The following is a 10,931-nucleotide window of genomic DNA, read 5'->3' on the forward strand; positions in this document are numbered from 1 at the left end:
TGCACCAGAAATGGCCAGCAAGCGCAGTTTAGTGTGGCAAAAATGTCAACCACCAGCAATAGATTTTTTTTTAAAGGATTGATTTTTAAATCAATAGAGGGTTTATAACCAACAACACCTTCAGAAAGATGCAACAGCACACATCTATTCGGTTCAGTGTGTGATGGGAACAATCTGTAGCCTGATCATAAACACCTTTACATGGACTCAAACAGGCAGCACTAGTAGTATGTCAACTGTATGAAAGCCTCTGGTGGCACATTGCAAGGATAATACAGCCTTACATCGACTTCAGAAATCTACTCTACTTTGTTACGATTTAAAAATGAATTAAAAGCATCCCTCAATCAGCTAATTGATAAAAAGCATTATGGATGTCAGCTAAAGTTATTCACATTCCAGGATGTGATGGGTGTGACTCGTTAGCATCCAGGAATGATCTACTAGAGTAGGCCTAGATAATGTAATGTAATGTAAATAATTTGTCCTCCACAGACAACAGCTGACCAAACGAATCAATAAGCACAAACGGTTCACTGCAGGAACCAACTCCACAGAAAGACAAAGACTTATACAAAACGAATGGAACATATGTCCAAAATTGTAGGGTTGATGGGGGGTAAGTCAATCCACATTTTAGGACCTTAATTACATGAGAACTACAGATTAGGAAAACAGTTACGTTTCAGTGGATGCCCTCATCCCCTGAATGTAGCCTGTTATTTAAAGTTTGGCCAGCCAATTTCTTCATCATTGATTTTGCCCACCTATTTATTTGCCACTATATACTCGTGCTGAACATTCGATTGAAACCACTTACGACCCATTATGGCCCAACAAAAGAATAATTATAAACTAACTTCAGAAAAACAATAGCCTGACTGTCACGAATAATACGAGCGTCATGTGAAGGCTAGAATATATATACACCTTATCAATTATGCCTCGACCTTCAAAAGCACCATAAACTATGCCAAGAACCTTTACATTGTAAACAGTAGTCTACATGTAGCCTACAATCGATAGCTTTGCAGCTTAGTTTTTGTTCCCCTTCGTAAATCACAACACCTGTCAGCATAGGCCTACTTACCTTCTTTGGACTCGAACGGGAAAACCGTTTGTGTGTTTGCAGCTGATGGGGTGTTTCCCAATGCCGAGCTCCCCGGTTAAAACTAGTATGTAAACTAGGCCTACTGCAAAACAGCAGAGTAAAATGTCTAAAAAGCTTTGGATTGCTACAGAGTTAAAAAACGCTTACTACAACTTAACTTAGCCAACTGCCAAACAAAACACGCCTGTTTCGCCAGTCCTCCTTTTCTGCGTATCGGCTATCATCATGCCCACCTGCGCACGATTGCAATCACCTGACTGGAAGAGGTGATTAGTCATTCAAGAGGAAATAATTAATAAATCATACTCTTTCTATTTCCAAAGCGCCACCCAGTCCCTGGGCACATAAAACAGTTCATTATTGTTACATTATTATGCCCAGTAGACCTATGTGTTAAAAAATTCTAGGCTTGCTTGTGCCCAGCTAAGACCACTGACGAAGCCTGCAACAGCCCTGGCAATTGGACTCAGCCCTATTTGCACGACAGGTTCCGCGTTGGTCTGGCGAGTGTGAGGCCCGGGTTCAATCCCCACTTTCCGCGCATTGCTACACTTGCATCAGCATAAGAACATTGCAAGAATTACCTATAAAAGAAACAATAGAAATTGTGAGGGGGAAAACCTTACTTTTCAACTAAATGATAAGCCATTATTATTATTATCAACAATACCAAGGTAAAAAAGGATAATTTGACATGGGTAGCACAATATAGCAATACAGATACATTTGCCTTATGGCTCTGAGCATGGCCCCCATCTCTGCTTTAAGTTTATACATTACGTTCAGTTAATAAGTTCCAGAAAATGACATGATTTAGCAATGGCAATATTATAATGACAATATTTTTGCTACATGCATTAGAGCAGGGCGTAGCTTAAATACACCACAATGTCTGCATTGTGGTACCTTGAAACCAGTATAGGACCTTTAATATTCCCAGTTGAATGTTCAAGTTACCTACACACACAAAAAATATTAAATAAATTGAAATATATATGACATGACGTATGACATGGCATGTTGTGACGTATTGTGATCAGCCCTGAAAAATGAACTCCAACAGTGGACAACTTATCTGCACCACCTATTTCCACTCTAATAACTACAAAATGAATGAATCGCAGATTTATCAAGTGATGAATGGACATCACGAAGATGACCTCACCCGTTTCCTTTGAGGTCTTTAAAACAAATCTGAGCCATAGGTCAGACACTCTAAAACTAAACAAACTATTGCATATCACATAGTTATATTTCTTATAGTCTGCTGTCAACAAGTTGCAAATTCTGGGAAGCCTATGGTCTGCTTATTTGCATACAAAGCCCCTTTGTCATGGGTGTAATTAAAGAGATGGAAAGTTCCCATGGTTTATGCACCAGTATCACCAGAGGTGGTGGTACTTATGATTATACATGGCCCTAGAAAATCAACAAGTTGTATCTTTTCCTACAGGGGTCTGTGGATTATTACCTTATTGTCCTAATGTAGCACGAAATGAGTTGCGATTCCCAGGTAAAGTCCTTCTTTTATTCCAACAAGGCATCTCCCATAGTACATCAGGTTACAAGCATCCGTTCCATACAGTTACAGCATTTTGAGGCCTTCGATCCCCTTCCAGGCAGGTAGCCTGGTGGTTAGTGGTTACCAGTTTCTTCCTCAATTCTAACTCCAACAAATCTCTCCCCAACTCTTCTGTGTCCCATCTCTTTATACATCTATAACATGCAGTGGGTGTCACCTTTGTCCCTGTGTGTGTGTGTGTGTGTGTGTAATAAAATGACAAACTGTCGCCTCCTACCCTAAAGAATGGCTCTGTCACTTATCAGTCAAACAGGAAGGCCAAAGCATCCTAAAGATGTTCAAATAGACCCTAATGATAATATCAGATCAAAGATCACTCCCCAAGAATTATCTTGAGAAGTCAAAGGGTGAAACCTACAATTTGGACTGACTGTCTTTCAGCCCGAGATTGGCTTCCTGCCTGTGGAACAATTGATATGCAAATAGACTTCAGTTTAAGGCACTTTGGTGAGACACTGGAGTGAGATCAGGGAGAAATACAGAGTTAAAGTTATATGTACAAGTATGACTAACCAGGTAGTTATGAATATGCTATATGATTCATAATACACCACATTGGTCTAAATGCGGAATCCATCTATCTTCACTGCATACATACATAAGCAGATAGACCTCACAGATATCCTGTACATTTGTGAACCATAATGTACTGTGACAAATTACATAACTGATGACTATGTTGCATTGATTTGAGGATTATTTCAAACAGGAGGCACGTAATAGCCTAGACCAGGGGTCGGCAAGTACGTTTTGACTCGGGCATTGCTTTTAAACTTTGACTTCTTCTTTTTTGACATCTTATGCAAATGCAGTTGGTGCGAAAGTTAATAAAGACTTGTGTGGTATAACTGCACACTGATAGAACTGCATGTCTAATGGAATGTTACAGGTGCAGATATAAATGTGTGAGGTAATCATTTTGTGCTGGCCATATCCTTGAATGTTGTACAAAGAGCATATTTAGTTCATTCAAACAGAACATCTGGAGAGACACAGACTTCCTTTCGAAATGAGATAAGTACTCTTTCATGATAGTAAAGGAACTCAAGGTCAATTAGATACGGAGATAAACTGTATGAAACAGCTCCCTGTTATTATGGAAATAAGTCCCAGGACTTTTTTGTGTTGTCCTTTTAGCCTGACTTGTTTTTACTAATATATCAATAAATCAATCAGTTCACTCTGAACATGGATATAGAATTCTTCAGGTGGGGGTAATTCCCTATTTGGACGTTATGGCCAAGGGGTTCTCAAAGTTTTGAAATTCAAGAAACCCCATTTTGATATGCACATGGACGCCCATACAAACCCACATCTGTAACTAGAAGATCTGTAATACACTCTTGTAGTAGGCCTAGACCTTATAGGATCAATTCAGTTCCAAACTATCTGTAATTTAACTGGGGACCCCCCTCGAAGCCCTTCAATGAAACCTGAGACCCTTCGAGTATAATACTAGCCTATATGCAAGACTGTCACATATTGTAAACTATTTACTGAATGATTTGCTGGGCTAGTTATCTCTGGCGGGACAGGTCTGGCCCACGGGCCGCCGGTAAAGAGGTTTACCAGTAACCAAAACATCATTGTTTCAATCCCCAGCACAGACAAGAGGAAACATTCCAGTTGTGAGCTAGTGCATCAGTGCATGGAAGCTAGCTGGTATTATCTACTGTATGGTGTCTATCATCTCTACCTACAGCAAATGCCCTCTTAAGCAAGGCAGTCCCAAAACTGTTCCATGCACTGCACTCTCCCCGAGATCTGTTTTAACTAGAAAGGATATGGAGAAAAAAAAAACACATTATGCCCATTTTTCTGGTGAAAGAATTTGCATGATACTTAGTATCATGTATGCCTGTATGATTCAAATCAACTAAAGATTGACTATTACATAAACTTTTGGCCACATGCAGAAAATGTATTTTACACATTGTTGTATACCCTTACCTGTATCTGTTTAATGCCTCGTTGCCTACTGCAGTACTGCTATAACAACTGAATTCCGAGGTCTAGAGACTAGAATAGTCACCCAGGCCTGGATAGTTATTTTTGTGAGCTTTGAGAAAGTTAACATTTCACCAACATGAACAAAAGCATCCCTATACTGTGCCTATAGATCGTCGCAGTCCCGCCCCCTACCAGGGCCCAGGAAATTATTCTCCATTAATTTTCCTCCAACATTTCAAAAAGTATTTATTTAAAGAAGTTTGCCGCGGACAAAGCCAACTCCCAATTATTTGGGCCAAACAAATAATTAGAAAGAAGAAGAAAACGGCAGGTTACAACATGTCATGAGTTGTCACGACTCGAGTTGCCTTTGTCCGCGGGCGTAAGTCTTTAAATAAATACCTTTTGAAATGTCTATGGGAAAAATGCGTTGGGAATCATTTCCTGGGCCTGGTGTCGTCATGAAAGGGGGTGGGACTGCGACGCTCTGTAGCAGGCATGCCATAATAAGCAAACATTCCATCACACCCGCAGCGGACACCAAAACAAACAAGACAGTGAGCTTTTAGCTCTAGCCCAGAGTAGTCACAACCTTTTGTGCACATTTCATTTTTGAGGGGAGGGATTTGTTGACCTCCAGTTTGGAGATCATAAGTTGCTTAGATGCTAAAATCTAGGCAGTATGACACAGAGGACCAAGCCAACCAGCCATCATATACATTTATTATATTTGACCAAGTGCAAATACATTTAAAGGGAAATAAAATATACATCCCATAATGTATTTAAAATGATCAGTTGTAAAATGGGAACCAAAAAGACAAGCAAGAGGGAACATACGCTGCTTTTCATATCAAAAACTATTACAAGAATGAAATAAAAACAAGTTTATTATTAAAAAAAAAGAAACATCATAACGCATGTAATAAGCAAAGTAGTTAAATTCAGTGTGTAATGCAACCATTACCATTGGTTCTTCCAAGATAACAAGTTTGTGCCCGACACAAACTAGAACATACATTTTGAAACCCCCATGAACATACGGAACGAGACATGAAGGAACTGAAATTGTCAGTCATGAGGAAAATAAGACGAGAGGTGGGGGGTAACTACTGAGCTTCATCTTCGGGACATGAGTGCCATGTCAGTCTCTCTTCATAGAACGAGATAACCACTTGAGGGCAGCGGGTGTTGGCCTCTCGGGCTGGAACTAAGTCTGCTTCATCAGAGTCCTTCCTGTAGGGCAGAAAGTAATTCAAGTTTCCACTCCAAAACAGTGACCACCCGCACTGTAAAAATACGAAATAGTCACGTATTTGGATACTAAAAGACGTTTCCCGTAATGAACTTATTAGGGCTGGGGCGGTATCGGATTTTTTTTACCGCGGTAATGAAACCGATGCGTTACATACCAGCGATATTGCAGTTATTGCAACCAGCCCTAGAACTTACGGAATGCACTTTGTTCCATATTTTAAGGTCGAGGAAAAAAATATGAATGACGGGGCGATTTATCTGACAAATCTGCTTCCCTCCGCCGGGCCAGATATAATTGCTGGCAGGCTGGTTCTTGCCCACAGGCCGTCTATTGCCTAACATTGCTTTACACAGAAAAACGGGCACCTACGGTCGCATTCACAGCAGAATACTTTACTGTGATAAAAGGAATCCTGCAGCGAAGTCTGATTGTTTGATCCGCATTCTAGTTCGCAGAACGGGGGTTTCAGTTCGCTTCAAAGCGCACCTGACTTGGGGCGCTTTCACACCCAAAGATCACTTAGAAGGGCCGGATCAAGGACCAAGTTTGGTGTTCACACAGGACTTTGTAAAGCGTACCAAATATGTAAACAAATGACACGTGGACATGTTAAGCGAACCAAATAGTGAAAAAAAGAAAAGGTCATTTTACGATGGAGGGAAAAAGAACATGAGGGGAAATCACAGTCTACAATTTTTGGGCGCAACCTTCAGTCACACAGAGAGAGAAGAGAACACAGCAACAACTTGCTATTGCAGTCATTCTTATTAATTATTCTATTAGCCAAATAAGAGCAACAGATGAACAGAGGAGCAGGTGTTTGAACAATAATGTGCTTGCTGCTGATGCATACAATTCACGGAGACGTATAGCCTACAACAAGGTATCCCCGATAAAAATGACTTTTCTTCCATGTGTAAATGGTAAATGGTGCATTTATATAGCGCCTTTATCCAAGGCGCTTTACATAGATTGTGCATTACATTCACCCATTCACACACACATTCATACACCGATGGCAGCTGAAACCATGCAAGGCACCAACTAGCACATCGGGAGCAATTAGGGGTTCAGTGTCTTGCTCAAGGACACATGTGTGCACCTTGACCCGATTAGATATGTTATTTCAGCGCATCAAATCGGCGGGCATTTCCATGTCATCTTATGGTTTAAACTTGAAGGTGGTCAGTTAGTATTGATCTTCAAGTCAGAACAGCTCCGCTGAAGCTAATTGAGTTGACCTAGTTTTACGTCTTTTGCTATAGTGATGTAATCAATTAATACTTTGGGACCACCTGTGTAGTTTATTTAACATTTGCTCTTTCTCTATACTTGCGCTAGAGCGAGACAGGATGATTTTAAATATTTCTGTCTCTGCGTCTCTCCCATATAAATATATCGGTTCTCTCCCCCCCATGTGCGCACGACCCATAAAATGTGCCCATCGTTTATTGCGCTCTGACCACTTTTACCGACGGACCGGATGTTGTTGTGAATGTCTGTGTAGCAGCTAACAATAGCCACAACACTATCGATGCGATCGACAACACCGGGAGGTAAGATCAAATCTAACGAGACTAGCGACTGGACAGCGGGGGCCCGTCAAACACATAACCTTTTTTTATAATTGGGCGGGATGATTTAGATTGCGAGTTATTAACGTTTTAAGATTTTCGTTGTCGCCTGCTAAACAAGCAGGGAATATTTTCGATGACGTGTCACTGTTGTGCAACACCGAGGATTGCGCAACCAGCGCTTCTAGGCTGTAGAGCGATGCGACCGGTTTTGATATCACTAATTTGGGCACATGGGCGTATTAAGTACCATGACAGACATCTACGTCATGGGCCCTTAAACTGTCAGAGCACATTGATAAAGTTCCCTGCTCCGTTTCCTTTTTGCGGTTGATACAGCACAGTGTGAAGGCAAACGCAGCAAATTAAAGATGGAAGAATGATGCAACTTCTCCACCCAATAACATGAAGTCTACCGAAGTGTGTGTGGATGACTTGCTTATTTATGACTCACCACTTCATCAAAAACATCAACTCGCCGCTGCTGTCTGTTGCACCGATGATCCTCTCTGGATCTAGGTTTCTGGCAAATCCACGGGGCTTCTCAACCTACGAGACGAAAAGGACATTTATTACGCAACAAATGGCCATGTCTCAGGAAAAGCGTGTGCGGTTGAGTGTTTTATGAAACTCACCACATCCTTCTTCTTAGCGTCCGTCTCAGGATCCTCTGTTGAGGACTTTCTTTTGGCGGTTGCCGGCTTCTCCGACACATTCTTCTGTGCTTCAAGAAATGCCGATATCAGCTCGGGGCAATCCAGATTCTCCTCTGGCTCCCAGGTGTTGTCCGCCCTGAAGGAAACGGCAACAATGATGGCATAAACCAGTGGTTCTCAACCAGCGGTCCTTGAGGGGGTTCCAGGTGGTCCCCAGCTAAATGATGGAGACTTTGTAACCAAATGGACCCTTATAGATCTTTAAATTATTGTTAAACATCTGCACCACTTAATTTACAATAAGGACATGGCATAAACAGTATTCACATGCACGAGGGAAAAACCTCCAGCTCAGGGGGTGCTGGGGCACAGTGAACTCACTCTGTAAATCCTTTCCACTTGAGGAAGAACTGCACTTTTCCATTGACAATGCGCTGGTCAATCACCCTCTCCACAACGAATTCTTCAGGCACCACAGTAGTCGTCGCAGTCGCCGGAGTAGTTGCCTCCTTCGTCTTTGCTCCTCCCGTTGTCTTCTGCTTTTTACCCATATTGAACTAAAACAGGAGAAAACTAGAATTTTAAAGTGCAATAAACTAGAATAAAATGCACAATTAGGATATCATGGAGACTATGTCGCACATTACCTGTTATATTAGCAACATTTTAATTAATTAGTTTCCTCTATTTTTAGTTAGTGGTGCACCACCTTGAGAGGCCTTGAGTTGTACCGTTGCCTGTTATTTGTCATCATATCTAGACAGATAGTTATCAAATAAAACTAAGGGAAACCATCTGTCTCCACCAGGTGTACTGCTGCCCTTAATGATGCATATATTATTTAAAATGAACTAAAAACCCAGGTAATATGGGAAACTGTAGCCTTCCTTCCTAATAGTCAATTATTTAATGTAATAAAGGGGGTCGAGGATCAAAGATGATTTAAAAGCTAAATCAGTGCATGTTTAGCTCCTTTTAAGGAAAAGCAGCAGTGATTCTAGCAAAAGCTCTTCTTTAATTATCAACATATACTACAACTACATAACTTAACAGCACAAAAAAGGGACAATCTTGAAAGAATTCAGCTTTTTGTAGCGTGGGGCAGGACCATGGAGTTATACTATATCGGGCCGGATGGGCCAGTTTTTTTAAAAATGGCCCGCTTCACCGCTTGCTAGCATTAGCCGTTAGCTACCAGACGCGGGCCTAGATTAGGGACATTTAAATGTATGCTCACGTTTCAACCAGCAGGCTGTAAATTCAACTAAATTGGTGAAACTAAAATTAACTGCAATAGTTCACGTGTCTCCGACAGAATCATACGTTGGCTTGTTTGCCGTTAACACGCACTAAAGTCTGAATTGTGCCGGGTCTTTGCGTGCAGTTTCGTGCACCCTAAAATAGCAGATCTGCAAGCTCAGCCACAACGCGACGCGTCGCCCTGGCCCCTCATCTAGTCCTTTTGCAGATCGCTACTGTAAGCATCGCAGGCGTGTAACAAAATCAATAAAAGTTGTATTGACGTCGTTTGTTTTTGCTTCACGTGGGGGAATAAAAGCCATCGTCGACTACTACTTACACGCACACTTTTTGCATTGTTCAAAATACGCATGCATTTTGCAAGAAAAAGGAACAATCGCCCGTTTAAACATTCGCTAGCATGCAACTCTGCACACAATGCATTGTCTGTTGGCGGTAGCTCGAAACTTTACAAGTATGCCTTTAAGTTGTTTTGTGGCCTTGCCGTGTGCTCGCATGTTACTCTGCTCAAAGAAAAGACCAGGGCACGAGAAGAATTCACATACATACCTTGTTTACTTGCACAAATGCAGACGGTACAAATCTGTTGTTGTGTGTGACTGTGTTGAGTAGTGTTGACTTTGCAGAAACGCGTGGAATCGGGAAAGGAATGGAGAAGACTCGCCGCCTACTACTGTATGAGTTCTCTTCTCTGATTGCACGTACGCGCCAAATGAAACCTAACTTAACTATTTTCTACGGGTGCCGTGAAAGCGAAAACAATAAGGAATGCTTCTTTCAGTGTTGCCATGTCCGCGTATTATAAGCGACTTTGGGCTTGCTTTTCTGCAAAGTTGCTTGTAAATTTGTCTGCGGACCCTCATCTGAAAACGTGTTATGCCATGAGGAACCCCCATACAAGATTTGTGTTAATAAAAAGGTTTAATATTCCACATAAAAAGGGGGAAAAAATCTCCAAGATTTTCAAATGCTATTATCCTATGATGAATTGAATAAGGTGGACCCTCACTGTTAACAGTTTTTGTATTGAGTTGTGCTTGAAATGTACTGTAATAAACTGTTAATAAATACTTCAATCAATCAAGCATATATAATATATAAGCTCTGGTCCATAGCTCTAATGCGTTTATATGTATATTTACAAGGGCGAATTTCTTGCTTCGTCTGGGCTTGTTTTCATAGACCTGATTGCTTGTTTCTCACACAATCTTGCAACCCTGGCTCCTTTGGTTATTTCCGGCTGGCTGCAGTGGCTGGACGACTTTCGGCTAACTGCTGCCCCCCAAAGTCCATAATACGAAATACATCCATAATACATCCCAGTGACCGACTCCCAGTGCAAAATCTGCAACCTCTCTCTCTCTCACCTTCTGACCTTCATCCACCAATCCGAAAAAAGCATATATAGCAGCATAAGCATTATTTTAAACTTCTGGAATCTTGACCACAACAGTCTTTAGCATTTACCCGTCCCTCCCGGGCCGGCCCCCTCTCCCAAATACCCATGCTGGGTGAAGGCCCAGAACATCATCAAAATGTC

At 41.4% G+C, this 10,931-nt stretch overlaps 1 protein-coding gene across 1 annotated transcript; it reads right to left on the bottom strand.

The window, feature by feature from the left end:
* Positions 1 to 5,349: 5,349 nt before the first annotated feature.
* On the bottom strand, positions 5,350 to 10,104 carry cbx3a (chromobox homolog 3a (HP1 gamma homolog, Drosophila)). Its single transcript, XM_083786836.1, has 5 exons — positions 9,941 to 10,104; positions 8,513 to 8,688; positions 8,111 to 8,267; positions 7,930 to 8,024; positions 5,350 to 5,879 (listed from the first exon to the last, which is right to left on the bottom strand). Exons 2-5 carry the CDS (start codon positions 8,680 to 8,682, stop codon positions 5,753 to 5,755), a joined length of 549 nt encoding a protein of 182 aa, XP_083642962.1. The 5' UTR covers positions 8,683 to 8,688; positions 9,941 to 10,104; the 3' UTR covers positions 5,350 to 5,752.
* Between the last annotated feature and the right edge of the window lie 827 nt (positions 10,105 to 10,931).

The sequence above is a fragment of the Protomyctophum parallelum genome (genome assembly GCF_964188405.1).
Source record: "Protomyctophum parallelum genome assembly, chromosome: 1".
NCBI classification, from domain to species: domain Eukaryota; kingdom Metazoa; phylum Chordata; class Actinopteri; order Myctophiformes; family Myctophidae; genus Protomyctophum; species Protomyctophum parallelum.